Source organism: Eutrigla gurnardus (assembly GCF_963514095.1).
Source record: "Eutrigla gurnardus genome assembly, chromosome: 9".
Classification (NCBI taxonomy): Eukaryota; Metazoa; Chordata; class Actinopteri; order Perciformes; family Triglidae; genus Eutrigla; species Eutrigla gurnardus.
Window position 1 is genome coordinate 826,064 of NC_139923.1, and position 17,424 is coordinate 843,487.

Genomic DNA, 17,424 nt, shown 5'->3' on the forward strand with positions numbered 1-17,424 from the left:
AGTGCTACCCACTACACCACCGTGCAGCCCTGAAATAGTAACTTGTTCCACATTTCAGATGTAGTTGTAGGACCACTTCTGTTCTCATTATACACCAGATCACAAGGCTCTGTAATCACATTACATGGATCCTCTTACCATTGTTACGCAGATGACACCCAGCTATTCCTCGCTTTTCCCCCAACCTCCGACACTCACATTGCAACTCGCATCTCAGAATGGCAGACATCTCCGCCTGGACAACTGCGCATCACCTCAACCTTAACCTGAATAAAACCAAACTCCTCTTCATCCCGGAGAAAGACTGCCCTCGCATGGACCTGTCGGTCACTGTCGAGGGCATCACAGTATTGGCGTCGTCAACTGCAAGGAACCTGGGTGTAATCTTCGATGACCAACTATCCTGCACCCCCAACATCACTGCTGGTGCCCGATCCTGCAGTTTTGCCCTCTACAATATCTGCAGGATTCAGACTTTCCTCACAAAGGACGCAACGCAACTCCTGGTCCAAGCACTGGTCATCTCCTGCCTTGACTACTGCAACTCTCTCCTGGCTGGACTCCCAGCCTCGGCGACTAAACCATTGCAGCGTATCCAGAACGCTGCAGCACACCTTGTCTTCAATCTACCCAAATTCTCCCATGTGACCCCCCTCCTCCGCGACCTCCACTGGCTCCCTGTTGCAGCCCGCATCCAATTCAAGACGATGGCACTGGCCTTCAAGGCCATCAATGGAACGGCACCCATCTACCTTCAAACACTGGTCAAACCTCACGCCCCGACGCGAGCATTTCGCTCCTCTACCACCATCGCTGAAATCAAACAAATGTCGCTCAGCAAAGTACAGAATCTTCTCTGTTCTGGAGCTTCAGAGGTGGTACGAACAAACTCCCGACCAATGTCAGGACAGCAGACTCACTTGCCATCTTCCGAAAAAGGCTCAAGACTCACTGTTCAGACTTCACCTCGACTCTGCATAGCATGACCCACTAACACCCCCCAAAAAAAAAAAAAAAAAAAAATAAAATAGCACTTCTATGTTCTTACCTATAGCACTTTGATCATAGCACTGTTGTTCTGAAGGTATGTTTGCTGAACAGCTACTACTTTACTCAGACGAGGACCTAATATTTGTTTCTATTTTTTAGCTCTTACTTTATCGGCAACAGGGTATCTGCAGGTTTCAGCAAGTCAAATTTAGGACTTTCTAAGACCTTTTTAATACCACCTTGAATGAAATTTAAGACCTAAAACCCGCGATGGTGGGGGGGATCCCGCTGTATTACAACCCAAGCATAGCATGTGTGTCACTCAATGAGACTCCAGCCAACCTCGGAAACGGACGTCTTCCAGCCAACTGACGTTGAATTTGCACTTACCCATTGTCGCAGACTAGCTAGCAAGCGCGCAGACATCCGTTTATATACGCAGCTAGCAAGAAAGTAGCCTCTCTACATCTCCTTCACGAAAAGTCCCGCGATTAAAATAAAATAGTCCTGCCCCGACAAATTTAAGACCTCTGAGTTATTTATTTAAGACAAACATGTGACATTTTGGACGAATTTAAGACTTTTTAAGGCCTTAAATTTAGAAAAATGAATTTAAGACTTTTTAAGACTTTTTAAGACTCCGCGGACACCCTGGGCAATGATATGTTGTAGTTTATTTCTTTAGACAAATGTACTTATTGTAAGTCTCTTTGGACAAAAGCGTCTTCTAAATGCCCGGAATGTAAATGTTAAATCATCTAATTGTAGAGCTGCGTGCAACCCATCAGCTTTCGCTCTCTCTCTCTCTCTCTGACCCATCTGTTATTCTGCTGTTCACAGAGAGGAGGGCTCTCTGTGAACAGCCCCTCCTCTCTGTGAACAGATTTAAAGTTATTCAGATTTTTTGTGAACATTTTTTTAGGCCATATCGCCCAACCCGAGATCGACCCCCAGACCCACCGCTTAGTGCTTAGTTATTATATAATAATATAATATGTTTTAAAATATATCAGAAAAAAAGGTTAAAGATATTGAGGCTGAAATCTCTCATCTGCTGCAGCAGTCAATCAAAATCAATCATATATATTAAACATGTAGTCATATGAAATTACTAAAATGTTGATGCCTATATTTAATAAAGAACTTGGTTGCAGATAATTCAATTAATTGCAACCAAATAATTTAATGATTATTTCAGTGTCAACATCACTGATGATGCATAGATCATTTGTTTCTGTTGGAATGGATGAAACACTACACTGCTTCACCACCATGTAAGATCCATTTCACACATTAATGGTCCCTCCGATAATTTGTTTGTGTGTGTGTGTGTGTGTGTGTGTCTGTGTGTTCTCACCCTGCCTCCTCAGCTCATTCTTGACGGCCTCGACGCCTCCCTTCTTCTCGATGAAGTCATAGATGACCTTGGATGTCTCTCTGTCCTTCAGCTGTGCTTCAGAGATGCCGCACATGTCGAAAAGGTTCTTGAGTTCAGGGTCCAGGTTGTTCAGCTGCATCAACAACATAGTATTTTCAAATTTAAAAGACACACACTCACACAGTTGAGCACAGGTTACCGGACTTGAAACTTTGCGTCAACCTCACATTTGATAAAATGACTTGAGGGTCATTCCATGTGAAAACAGCCAAAATCGGGGTATCATGTACATGACACCTCTCAGATTTTGCTGAAAAGCGTTGAAAATATGCCTTATGTTACCAAACGAGGGAATCTGAAGTTTCAGGTCAATATCTCAAACGGTTTGCCCGTGGCGTCCATTTGAATTTCAAGTTTATCTGAACCTTCAACAATGTTTCCAATGAACCAGTCATCATCATAATTACAGGCAATGTATTTTCCTGCCTGGAAAATGTAGTTTTGTGGCTGATCTGACTGCGAGTGTTCTGCCTCCGGGTGTTCTGTATCCAAGTGTTCTGAATCTGATTGTTGTCCTGCATCGACATCTGTGAATATTGTATCCTGTGATATTCTTTTCATCCGTATCTTATTTTTGGAAATTGGTATAAAGCAATGATGCGATCGTGTTCCACTGAACGTTTTGGCCGAGGCGTAACGTCTCTCCAATTTGTACGTTTCCTCGTGTTTTTTAATATTTTCTGCACTAACAAAGAAGAATGTAATGTTCTTAATGTTTTCTTTTGCCCATTGAAACATCTCCATTGGTGTCAGAATGTGGTTTGCATCAGTGGCCTGCAGACTTGCTCATGCTGCAAGTCGCTTGTCACAGGCGGGTCTCTTTCATCGGGGATAAGGGGTTAATTTGTGATTTTCAGGAAATGAATGGCCAGCAGTCTAAATATTTAATTGTTTGCCATCACTGAGCATAATACTGAGTTATTTCCACTATTTTCATGCTTTATCATCACTAAATTCTCCCTGATCTACATTCCAGACTTCTGGGGAAAAAAAGTCCAAAATGGTGCATTTTGACGAATAAAATTCATATCAAGGAGCTTCATAGTCAAAGGTTTTATTTCATTAAAAGAAAGAACAAATATTCATCTTTATCTGGTATAAATCCCATTAGGATCATCAAGTGCCCACGTGGTCATTTGGGGGTCCAAATATGGGGTTCCAAAAGAGTCACCTCTGCCCGGGAGGGTTTTTGGACCCCCATAAAACCCCCACCAGTGGTACCATACCCTTCAAATTCATTTTGGCAAGAGCAAAGGTCCCAAATATAACAAATAATCCTGTTTAGAATAAATGTGATCATTCATCGTGGTGCTAGGAGCACCCAAAAAGTGAAAAATAATTTTGGCCGTCAAAAAAAAATTGGACTTTGGTGACCCACCTCTCACCCAAACAGTAAGGAATGTCTATTCTGCCTGTAGAATTGTGAAGTACACATTACAATGAACTAACAGAGCAATTCTCAGCCTTCTATCACTATTAGAACAGAAGTTATGGGCCTCCAAAAATGCCAACAAATGAAATGCGAAATTCCAATGTGTCAAAAAGGGGTGTGGCACTTGAAATTCAAATGGACGCCATGGGCAAACCATTTGAGATATTGACCTGAAACTTCAGATTCCTTTGTTTGGTAACATAAGGCATATTTTCACCGCTTTTCAGCAAAATCTGAGAGGTGTCATGTACATGGGTGGCTGAGTTGGCACGGAATGACCCTTGAGTAGAGCACCACATTGCTTTGTAGTAATAATTCATCAACTGTATATCAGCTCTCTAAGGCTACGTTCACACCGCAGGTCTTAATGCACAATTCCGATTTATGGCTCAAATCCGATTTTTTGTTTGGCTGTTCACATTACCTCTTTAAATGCGGCCTGTCTACGGATTGCTGTGTGAACAGCTCACGCTCCTGAAGTGACCCGCATGCGCAGTTGATCATTGATGACATCACGCCACAGCGGTGTTTACGGAAGCGAACATGGCAACGGCAACCGGTAACGTGGGACTGTATGGCTTCATGCTAAAAACAGTGTGTGGCGGCAGCCGGCAAATTTGCTTCGCTGCTGTCCTCCATGTTTGTTTTGGCTCCCGCCCGCTTTTCAATCAACTTTATTTGTCATTCATTTACAAAACAGTGCAGCGCGGGTCAGAATGACGTCAAAGTCGCATTAAATGCGACCTGGCTGTTCAGACTGCGGTCGCATTCAAAAAAATCCGATACGTATCCGATTCAGTACCACATTTAAATGTGGCCTGAATCTGATTAGAAAATGTCAGATTCAATGCGACTTGTGCTGTTCACATTGTCAAAAGCAAATCAGATATGGGTCACATATGAGCGAAAAAAAATCAGATTCAGGTCACTTGTAACTGCGGTGTGAACGTAGCCTAAGAGAGCATATAAGTGCAGACAACCTTCGACAGTGTGTGTATGCAAGACAGCTTAAAAAAAGAAAGGAATGAATGAATGAATTAGTATGACTGAATGCAATTATGTATTGTTATGTATTTTTCACTGTCTCACTGTGCCCCTGTGCTTTCTTGCCTAGCAGGTCTCCCTGGACCATGATGGAATCTGATCCGGACTGCACCGATGCTGTGATCTTGTTTGACTTTTACCGCTAGTATTTTTAAGGCGGCTGACTATTGATTAAAGTAATTGACTAAAATTGGCATCTCTACTGTTACTAACTTGAGTACTCCTAGTCTGGCTATGCTTTCTGGTCCAGCAGAGTCCGCTGAGGTCCTGACCGGTGCAGACTGCTAACTGGCCTGATGCTGGTCTATGGCGACATGGTTGGGATGGATCCATCTCGACGTGGCTGTGCCTGCTGCCATGGACTACTACTGTTGATACTATTGCTTCTGTTACAGTTTTTCTCGATCGTTTACACACATTTTCTGAAAGCATGCCTCATACTCTCAGAACTCTACACACAAATAAAAAAAACACACACACAATGGGCAAAACCCCTCAATTCTCCTGCAAAATGAAACTTTACATTCAAAACAATGTTATTTCTTCTCAAAATGGTATTTTGTTGTCAAATGACACACACAGACCATCATATGAATAGACATTTATAAGAACCAGTTGAACACTGATGTGCTCAATGTAAAACACAAACACTTCTTCTCCATTTACCATAATGACTTTGTTTGTTCAGTGTTACACTCACTACAGACAGTACATACATAAATGTGTTGTAAAATATTTTAGAATATTGTTTATATATATTTTATTTTCCCCACAAGAATACTGTAATGTACACAGTGTTCATCCAAACCAACACAAAGTTGCATATACAGTGGTCTGTTACAGTTACAAAAAAAAAAAAAAACTATCCCGCATCCTCTCTTCTGTTTCGGTCTGGCCACAGCACCTCATCCACATCACAGGCAATGCAAGTGATGGCCAAGCAGCGGGGGAAACATCGCCTAGCATGGCAAATCCATGCTAGGCTCACCTGTTGCACTTTTATGCTAATGCTCTGATTGCAAATTGTAAAACTGTGTTGCAGGTGTTTTCCCATGTGATGAGTCAGTGTGCATAGTAGGGAAATTAACTTTAGAATTTTGAATGGCAGTGTGTTCCTTGTGAAAACAAGAGATTTTCTTCATGAAAATTGTGCCAAATGCAGAGAATTGTGTGAAGTGTTTTGAAAAAAGTGTGTTTTAAAACTGCAATTTGAGTGTAAAGCAGGAATTGTGCTTGCAGTTTAGCAGAGTTAGTTCAGGGTGTTGGTGCATGAGTTACATGTTGTGGTCATTGTGTCTCAAGTACCAGTATTTGTGTGTAAACAATTGAGAAAAACTGTAATGCCACCACTACTGTTACTACTATACTACTACCAACACCAAATGCAGTTGGAACCCAAGGGCCTGGGCTGCACGAGATTTCTGCCTAAAAGCCTATTAAGGCAGTTTTTTTCTCGCCACTGTCGCTGTAACGCTTGGCCCTGGGTGATGTTGAGACTTTGAAATTGTATTGACTGGAAATTTGGAGGGTATTCTAGTCCTGCTCAATGTGTAAAGTGTCCTGAGATGACTTCTGTTGTGATATGACACTATAAATAAAATGGAATTGAAAATAGGGAATTATACAGATGCTTTCTATTGTGCTTATTATAAGTGAATAACCAGATGCAATTGGGATGAAGAACTGAAAACCTACATCTTTCTCTCTCTTATCTTTTCCTGTATTTTTCAGTTGTTTAACTTTGTTGATGCGGTCCCGCAACACACATGCACACAACACGGAATGCTTACACAAAACCAATTCCCCCAGGAGGATGATCCCGGAAATGCTTTGTTTCGCAAATATACAGTTTAGCGAAAATAGTGTTTGGATTACCTTGAGCTCAAGAAAAGTTACAAGACACTTTATTCTCTGTACAAAAGCAGTGCTTCCTCTTCAGTAAAGATGAACTATACAGCAGTCAGCCACAGTGTCACAGTGACATCAGGTGGCAAACAGGCAGAATTACAAGTTGCTTGACACCTGACAACAACAAAATGTACTCTGCTGGCTTGCATCATATCAAAAGGGTTAAGCTCTGCACCATCTGCTCGCCAAGGAAACACTCCCACGTGTTGGTCCTGTCATGCCGCAGTGCATTCTGAGACCGTGTGGTTCGTGACATGTTCTCCAGTCGTTCAGCATGCTCAGTCATCAAGTAAACTGAGACGATAACGAGACAGAGAATAGGAAGAAGCAACCTCCAGCTTGTTAAGTCTGTCAGTCTAAAACCAATGTTCATTCATGGCCAAACTCAGCGATGACAGCAATCTCAAAACCTGGTTGCTACGAGAGACCAGTCAGGGTTCCTTTGTGAAACTATAAACATTTCCCCCTGGCAGCCCATTATTACATGTTAGAAACATCTTTTCTTTTCTGGTTACTTCACTTGGATGTTTGATTTTCCTTTAAATACTATTTTTTCCAACACATTTTCACAACTTTTCCAAAATGCCAACTTTCAGCAGGCCTACATTGATCTTTTGAAACAGAATTAATTAATTAAACTGACTTTTTTTTTGTTGATGTTTAAATTGGTATTTTGCCAACCTCTCATGCCTGACCCGTCAGATGGTTTGTTAGAAGGAACTATCCAAGAGCATCCAGTAGCCTGTCAAAGGACTCTGATTACCCGACATTACCTGAAGCCTGACGAGATGGATTATGTGCGATCTCTTGACATTGTGCAAGGTACATTTGTAATGGCTTGCACTGTAAAGTGTGTTCCTTTAGACGCAAAATCTGAAGCATCTGTATCAAACATCTAATAGCCAGGAAAATACATTTTCATCTTCACAATATGCTGGACACTCTAAGCTTTGTCAGAATATTTCAATTGTTGAAATAATTACTTTTATTTGATTCATTATAAAGGGCTCTCTTTTTCAAACATTAAAGGGTATTTAAAATCTAAACAGGTCCTAAAACCCTTCTCCTGCTTCTGATTTGACTTTCTTAAAAACAGCCTCAGACAACACCCTGGTGACAGTTGAAACATTTTGGGAATATTGCATGATGGGCAATGTCTTCCATTTTTGATGCACTGAAGCCAACACTGATATGAAACTCAGTGGGTGTGTGTGTGTCATGGCTCAACATTAACAGTTGCCAGGTTGCAACAGCCTGTGTAGTGTAGGTAATATTAATAATAGGCTGAATTTGAGCATTAATATAATTTGAATATTCACCATTAAGTCACCATTAGGGCGCACTCCCACTCCACCAACAGTACCGCGCCCAGGCACAATGGAACCTAATGTCTGGATTGCCGTTCCGTACTAAAGAACGGTATGCTTCCTCAGCCCGGCACGCTTGGAAGAGGTGGATTTGAGTACGGTACGGTTCTTGCACGTGCACGTGCACATGCACGGGTACACAATGTGGACATTACGTAGGCTTTAAAGGATAGGCCGTCCCACTCATTAACTCTCAGTGTTCTACTCGGTATCAAGCTGATTTATGACTGAAAATACGGTTGATGACTGTGTCGGACACAGATGGATTCTGGGTCGGGCTTGGGGCTTCAGACTCGTGGTGTGAGCGGGACCGGAGCGGAACCGGACCCAGTTTTTCCCCTACCATTGTACAGGCCTAGGTCGCTAGGCCAAGGAGACCTGCCGCCAGGCCAAAAAAAAAAAATCAATACGCCAAAAATAAGCTACCTATCAATTAATTCATAAATCAATAATCATTTACATTAGGAGCGCCTCCGCGCAGCACAGTAGACTTGCTCCGCAAGATGCGCGGCCGCAACAATCCTCGCCGCGCGCTCCCGCTACGTTCTTCTTCGTGTAGTTTACACGCTTGATGTTGTTCTGATGCCGTTCCGCCTCATTGAACCACCACGATGTCGCTTTCTACTTTGAAAACACGGAAAGTTGACACTGTATTTTGACAAGCTGTTGCACTCTTCAGACTCGTGGTGTGAGCGGAACCGGACCGGACCCGGAACGGACCGGTGCATTTATAAGAAAAATGCCGCTGTGTGTCTCCGTCCAAAATCCGCTTTCCTCGCGCTGCCTGCTCGCACAGATCCGCTTGTGCGCACATTCGCTGATGCAGGTCGAGTGTTTAATATAAATATATGCAGAGACGGCGCTCCTTCAAAACAACATCAAGCCAAGTATTAGGACGTGATGACGTATGTACAACCGAGCAGGCTGGAGCAGTGTGAATGCAAAGCCGAGGGGGACCCCCCTGGGGCAATCGTGCCGCGCCCTTAGGCAGCCTTTGTTAATAAAATAAGGATTGTTTTTGATAAGCTGTGGAACTCTGAGTTAACCTATTCCTACCTGAATTTCTATGAACTATCAGGCTGTTGAGTAAACCTATAACTTATATTTTACTTGATAAAATAAGACAATATATGCACTCATATGTCGTTATAGTGTTTTACAGTACCTGGAGCTATTAATGTGATGCTCATAATTTTCCAGACATATTTTTCCAGCCCCTAATTTTGGATCATTTCCATCAACCTGCACCTTAATAAGTCACTCTCCCCTTGAATCCTTGAAAACCTTGAATACACTCTGGTTGAACAAAAATGTTGAATGCAAATATAATAATTGCAGAATTGCAGACTGCTTGCTGTGCCACCTGACTTAATCCAACTGCACCAATACACCATCCCACGCGTCTCGCCTGTATAGGGTTTTTTTCGGCGGGTACCACCGGGCCTGAAAAAAATTCTAGGGGAAACACTGCGGACCGATACTTATACTTATAATAACAATGTGTGTCTCCATTCCAAAATCTGCTGCCTGCTCGCTCAGATCTGCTCGCTTGCGCTCACATGCGCTGATCCAGGCCGAGTGTTTACTAGAAATATGTGCAGACAAACTTGTCAAAAGTTTCAGTCATGTTCCCTGTTGTTCTCTTGTGATGACTTTGAGACGGCGCTTCTTCAAAACAACATCAAGCCATGCGTGTCTCGTATTACGACATGATGTTGTATGTACAAAGGGAATCGGGCCGAGGCCCGTTTAGGTTGGAGCAGTGTGAGTGCAAGCCGGCTGGGGACCCCCTGTGGGCGCGCGCGTCATACCCGGCTGCAGAAAAAATTTTAGGGGGGGGCATTACATTTTTTCAGGGGGGCAAAGTTTTTCAACCTACATTTTATTTGCTTCAGGCATAACAACGGCTTCGTGACCACTGCTACAGTGCGGAGAAGTAATTTTCCTCTTACTGAAAAGGGGCAGTTCATCGCAAAATCTAAAAAACAAACAAAATAGTGTAGTGCTGTGTCCATTTATGCAACTCGAGCATTTATTCAAGAAGACCGGCAACAAGGGTTGTGGCATGCAGATAGCACCATACAGCTTCACTTCTACTGGAAACAGAAGCACTGATGTCAACCTGAACACTGAACTCATACTAGGAGAGGTAGCTACAGCAGCTAGGGAGCTACCTCTCCTAGCATGAATGTTTACTCCAGTGTTAGGGTTGACTTCAGTGCTGACGTTTCCAGTAGAAGTGAATATCGCTGCTTCCTGCTCGCTCCCGTTCGCGTCCTCACTTCTTGTCCGCGTATTTTTTGGGGAAAAATACGGACATCCATGCCGAACACCACGGAGAAATAACTTGTTGTTAAGTCAGTGACCCGCCCCCCCAACACCTGTAATTGGCCAGCTAGTTGCCTTGGTTCGTTGGTTGGATTGGTTGAATTGTATGATCGACAAACCGAGATAGGAGTAGTAGAGCGTTGGCCACTCCGAGGTAAAAAACAAAACCCAAATAATTTAAACAGCTTCCAGCCCAGGGCGGGCACGGCTGACTCTGTGAGCGGGCACGGCCCGCCCATGCCGCCGGGACTGGTGCGCGTGTGATACACCTGAATGTAAGGACAGGTTCATTTTGTTTATTCCTGGCTCACGCCGGTTATGTAAATAAGTGTATAATTTTACACATTGCCATATTAATGCCGACAATGAGATAATGTTATAATGTTATAATAGGGGGAACAAAAGTAAAGCGGAACCAAAGTGCAGGTATCGGTGCCCCGCAGGGCCCAAGGTGAGCGCCCCCTCCCTCTTCCCTCAGACTTGGGGTGCAGTCGAATAGTCCTATTTGCTTAGGAAGATTCCTAACTGAAGAAGTGCCCCAGAAGTAAACAAGAGGCCGCCATGATAAGAGCCGTTCGGATTCTCAAAATGTTAAAGAAAGGAGCTCCAATGCTTCCTTTCAGAGCTCCTTTAGCATAGGATGCAACGGACCTTCCTATGCGAAAGGAAAGGAGATCACGCTGACCCACAATTCTTTGTGAGAGCAACATTTAAAGTGCTGCACACCTCGGCCGTTCATGAAAATAAACGATATGTGCATTTACATATTTAACAACAATTACTTTCAAGCAGACATATAGTAATTAGGCCCCGAGCGCCAACAACGTCGGGCTGCGAAGCCCTATTGTTATTCGAATGTTTTTTTTTCTTTTTCTTATTATTCTTTCACGCCTTCGACCTGCGTTTTGAGGGTCTGAGCATGAAAAAAAACTAACCAAAATTGGAGTGTCTATAGGGCCTGGTGAAAAATTGAAGAATTTGGCGTCTTCGCATTCGGCCACAAAATGGTTGCTCGCTAGCGCCACCTAGAGTGGAGATTCGCCAACCCCGCCGCACCGTAACTCCGATTGACATGAAACTTTGCACATGTGCAAACAAGTGTCCTCTACAAAAAATCCTCTTGGAGTACCAAAGTCCGCCTACGAAATTGTCCGCCATCTTGGATTTTATGAAAAACAGGAAGTTGCGCATTTCTCGGAAACCGTTGGTCCGATTTGGACGAAATTTGGTAGGCTAGCTGAGGAGGTGTTCCAAAAAGGTTTCGAAAATATGCATCTTATCAGAAGATATCGGCCAATGAACATTAGAGGGTGGGGCTACCAAAATCCAATTAGCATAACTCTATAACCTTTGCCCCAAAAATTACGAAACTCGAATACTATGTTGCAATAGCTTCAAAGAACATGCATGTCAAGTTTCATCAAAATCGGGTAATGTTTGGCGCTGCCACAAATTTCCAAAAAGTGCCATTTTTGGCCGTTTTTGGCCTTTCACAGGGGTCGTACAAAATCGAACTTGTACTATACCGTTGATCCGATTGATACCAAAATTGGATATGTGGTTGGAAAGGCCTTAAGGACAAAAAGTTGCTCAAAGACGCTCCAAAAGTCTAGGGGCGTGGCCACAGCGGTGCCATGACTGCGCTACTATTTTCAACCTTCGCCATAGGCATTAAAGCTGTTATAACTTCACCGTTTCTTCTCCGATCTGCTTCAAAATATTCATGCTTGTTAAGAGTCACGTCCTGAACACAACTGCACTGCAATTTTAACTCACAGGTAGAGCGCCACCTAATGGCGACATGAAATGTGACTGATTTTAGGCCCTTTTTCTGAGCAATAGCCCAATAGTCTATGCCCCTCTAGATAGGGCATAGACGCATAAAAATCTTTTTTCCTAGATAGCCCATGTGGAGTTGTACAAAAAAGCCTCTTGGACCCACCGCCTAAAGTCATGATAAAATTGGTAAAAAAAATGTTTTTAGCCAAGTGTGTAAATCAGCCAGGTTTTCACTCAATCCTCACTCAGGACACATAGGGGGGAGAGACACAGGCGCACAGCAACCACCAGATGGAGTCAGAGATCTATCAGTGACGCATGGAGAACTGTGAATCTCACATGCAGCTGCAGTCTGCCTCACACCAGATCAACAGTCATGCCACTTTTAATTCCTTTTTTTAAATTCCTCTCATTTCAGCCTGGACACAAAGGGAGGAGGAGAGATGGCACACTTTACATGCACCTCACACAGCTGTCAGTTGAACTCTGCCATAAACATTATAACTTCAGTGTTTCCTCTCTGATCCGCTCCAAACTTTCCACACTTGATTACAGTTCCTTCCTGAACACATCTGCACTTTGATATTCACTCACAGTCAGAGCGCCACCTACTGGCGACAGCAAACGGTCAAACAGGAAGGAGGTTCCGTGATTAGGCTTGTTCAGGATGGTCTTGGCTTGACTTGGCTTGACTTGACGAGAGCTCATTGAACTTTTAACCAATGAGAACCATTCTGCTGTAGCGGAGGTGTGGGCAAGCCGGTTGCAGCCGCAGTAGACCGCGCTGCCAAGCGCTGCAAGAAGCGGCTCTTAAAAACTTGTTCCCACAATGTTTTGGGTCACGTGATATGGTCCATGTGACGTCTTTGCAGTCGGCTGCTAAATCGGACAGAATTCTAGCCATCATGCATCGCTTTCAACCCACAATACAACACGTTAGGTAGCGCGCTGCAGGGGGCTACATCAAGTCAAATTCCCCTATTGTGTTTTCCAGGTATATAGTAGCGTACGATTTTTAATGTGTTTTGCCGAGATGAAGCGCTGCTGTTTTAACCGCATAAACGCTAGCTTCTGGAGACAATGGCGCTAGCCACCATTTAGCGTGTGTGTGTGTAGTGTGTCTGTGAAAGCGCGATTCTGTGTGCTGATGTCTTACTCCCTGGCTGTCGTTATTCTGGTTTTTGAGGTATCCTGACATGTAATAAATGGGTGTTTACACAACTTGTACTGTTTACAACTTAAAGAGAGTTACTCCTGGGGCCCGTTCCAGAAAGCAGGTTCAACAAACTCTGAACCTAACCCTGAACTCTGAGTCAACCAACTCTAAGATGGGAAACTCTGAGTTTTGGTTCCAGAACAGCAGTTCTGAGTTAGTTCAACCAACTCTGAGTATGACAATTGTGAGTTACGCACGTGCCTGCCGACTCTACAAAGCCATCATCAATGGAGCTCCGATACTACGATACACCATGGCAACCGGGAGAGTGTTATTAGATATTACTGGGTGTTTATGTAGAAAACGAGCTCATCCTTAGAAAGCGGAGCAACGTAACTGCAGCAAAGTAAAGACAGTTGTTCTTAATGTGTATAATTGAATGAAACAGTCGATTGGTCTAAAGGTGATAACTCTTTATTTTCAGCCATGGCGAGCGATACTGTGGTGTAACGGTTAGCAACGCTGCCTACGGTGCAGGCGACAGAGGTTTGACTCCCGTAAATCTCAAAGTAGCGCAATTAACAAATAATAATTTTTATGTAGGTGTAATCCCCCAGGCACAAAAAGAAACTGGCTTCAGCTGAAAATTAAGCATTAAAATATTGCACAAATACGTAGACTAAGGCATATGATTTTAATCATATTTCACATATTAAACAGTAAATATAAGCGGCTATTTCAATAAAGACATTTTTCAGAAAACTCCCGTTCGCAAAGAAATCTTAAGAGCTCTGCAAAGAATCTGCATTATGTCCGTGATATGAAATGTCGAAAATGTCGGAGAATATTGTTTAGATATGTGATTGGTAGGAAAAACGGTAATTTCCTTCTCAGTAATCAAAATCCTCTCCCGACGTAAAGCTGTTAGAATCACTTTTATTTCCGTATCGATTAGGTTGACGAAGAAAGGACGGCAATTTTTTTCAGAGATGGTTCAGATTCCGGAAAAAGGCGGAGACATGTAGGGAGAAACTCAGGGTATGTTGAAGCAAACCTGCCAGCGAGCCGGTTAGGTTCACAGAGTGACCTAAAGGTTGAGTTACCTCTCTTTCTGGAACGGAAAACTCAAGAGTATCCCTCTTCTCAGGGTTATCGATTAAAAAAATTAACTAATTAATCGCACAATTTACCGTAATTAATCGCAATTAATCGCTTTCTTTCTTCTTAAGAATAAAGTATGTTATAATGGATATTTAAATGTAAAACGATGGAATTTATGTAGAATCAACACAAAGGAAGTATTTTAAGGTACAATATATAAGAAATCTAAAGCAACTGGCCGTAAAATCATCCTAATATGTCATAGAGACTCAGGAATGATGATCATATAACATACTGAACTCCCCAACAACAACAGTACAGCCAAAATATTTGCATTTAAAAAAATCTTTTGCGGACCGCAAATCATGTTTATGTTTTGAAAACATATTTTGGCACGTGGCGCCACCCACTGGTGTCTACAAATCATTGCAGTCAGTAGAGTCTGAGCTGCCGAGCAACCACGGGTTGCCAGTTTCGACTGAGCTACAATGGCGGAGGCAACGAAACCCAAAAGAGCTCGTTATGATTCACAAAAACGCCAAGATAAAAACCGAGGCAAAGCGAGGGTCTACATAGGGGATGCATTTGAACGGTGGAGACAGTAGAAAGCTGAGGGAATTTGAAATCGGATGCAGAATTGGCTACACTTCTCCTAGACAGGTAAGTCCCCCGCCCCCCATCAGCCTCCCCGCGGCATCTGAGCGCTCTTTCCCAGCCTTGTGCAGGTTGAAAACCTGGCTGTGCAACACTAGGAAGCAGGAAAGACTTACGCATTACGCTAATCATAACTCTACACTTGGTTAATTAATCGCTGTTGTTAGCAGGCTCCATGAGCTGGACACCGACTAACGGAGCGGCTCCCGGTCGGTCAGAGCGCAGCCGACCCCAGCAGTCACCGAGGATCAACAGCTGAGTGGTGGTATGTCCGCGTCATAACGCTTTTGGTGCGTGTTTAAAACAGTGGGTTTACTTCAAAACGCAAGCGTCAGACGCTGTCAGAGCGTTTATGAACAGTGTTTCAGAGATCCCCCTAAATGTCTCAGGTAGGCTTTCAGGTAATTTCGCAGCATAACACAGCGTCTTCCGGGTCATTAAAAAAAGACGTACGGCAAAATCTGTAATGAAAAATGTTATTTCATCCCCGAATCCCATTCATAAACACAATATCTAATATAAATTAACGAGTCGTTTTCCGTTTTTAAAACGAATAACGGGATACGAGTCATTTTTCCGTTTTCCGTTCTTTTATTTTGAAGCGAAAAACGACTCGTTATCCGGCCGCCGTCCAGCTTGCTGACGGAGGATACGCCAACAGCTCTGGCAACCTCGAGTCTGGAGGGGAGGGGGTGGAGGGGGAGGCGGATATGACTCGCTGCATTGTTTTGAATTTGAGTGTCGTACCGTTTTTGGCCACATTCTTACATATGGCGCCTTTAAATTCAATACCTTTAATACTATTGTTAAATAGCAGCTTTTTTAACTTTAAGCACAGATTCTCTCATGTGAACTACAGATTTCCAAAGAAACCATCAAGGCCATCAAAATTAACTGTCAGCTTGAAAAAGGCATATTTCTTATATGCACTAACAGAACATTTAAAAAAAGGTCCACAATAGAACATGCAAATATGGAAAAAAGAACAAGGAAATATTCTGCTGTGAAGTCAGAATGATAAATCCTTTTGACTCCATAGAACAACAAGTCAGCTTAGTCCTCCTTTACATTCAGCCCGTTACTGAGACAGACCAGTCTGTTTACATTGTCAGAGGACAAAGCAGCACAAGCCACATCTAGACAAATTACCGGGATAATTAAAAAATACTGCTCGCCGATCGCTCGCCACAATACCCTCCCCGCTGACGCCGCAGCCTCAGCCAAAATCTTACACTGAACTCCGTTAAAAACGAATGGCTAATGGCTTTGCGGCACACGTCGTCATAGGTCTTACGTCAGCCGCCACGGGAAGTAAACAAAACACAGCTGCGTTAATTTCGTTAAAATATATATATAATAATAATGATATATAAATAATATAATATTTCATAATTAACGCAAAGATTAAAGCGTTAATTTTGACAGCACTAATATATATATATATATATATATATATATATATGAGATAAAAGCATGGTCTATTTGATGGACATGATTGCACTTAACAGAGAGTGATGTTTATTTTTATAAATACATGATGATTTAGTGTGTGTGTGTAAGTGTGTGTGTGAGATGTTGATGTGTGAAAGAGAGATAACTGAATTGATATTTATATTTAAACTAAGAAATGGACTTTGAAGCTGAAACATGATGTCACTGGGGAATGTTAATGTTTGTACAATGATTGTGGAAGTTTGTAATAAAACAGACCGAGACTCGGGGAAGAAGATGACGGTTCGCGCTCTCATTCATTGGTTCCGTGATTGCATTTTCCAGGACTTCAGCAACGTAAATAAAAGAAGTGTACAAACTTCTTGGTTACAGAAACATTAATTTTATGAGGTTATACCCAGAATGAAAAAATAGCTCTGAATTAACAGCTGAATTAACAGAAGCGCTTGTCGACCGTCGCGGAGAAATACGCGTCTGGTCTGAACAGGGGGGCAGCGGGTCGCGCATGATTATCGTGGCCGCCGCGGGCCCGGACCAACTGGTAACGTTGACCCAGAAAAAAAATACAGCTAAACACCAGAACATCTGGCTGGGATCCCAAATGGCTTAATAACCATAACTTAAATCAAGTGCAACAGAGAACGATGCACACTGTGTGGTTGAAGTGCCAATGTAGCATGTTCCATTTGTACTGTATGCAATAAATGCACCTTAATAAGTCACTCTCTCCTTGTGATCTTGAATACACTGAACAAAAATATGAATGCAAATATAA

The 17,424-nt window shown here is 42.8% G+C and overlaps 1 protein-coding gene across 2 annotated transcripts in view; it reads right to left on the reverse strand.

Moving 5' to 3' along the window:
• The window catches only part of LOC311019030 (actin nucleation-promoting factor WASL-like), a 95,805-nt gene that overhangs the window by 17,527 nt on the left and 60,854 nt on the right, over positions 1 to 17,424 (reverse strand). For both annotated transcript variants that reach the window (XM_084018192.1, XM_084018191.1), the window contains one exon: positions 2,348 to 2,501. In XM_084018192.1, coding sequence (XP_083874318.1) covers positions 2,348 to 2,501 — 154 coding nt within the window. The remainder of the gene's footprint in view (positions 1 to 2,347; positions 2,502 to 17,424) is intronic.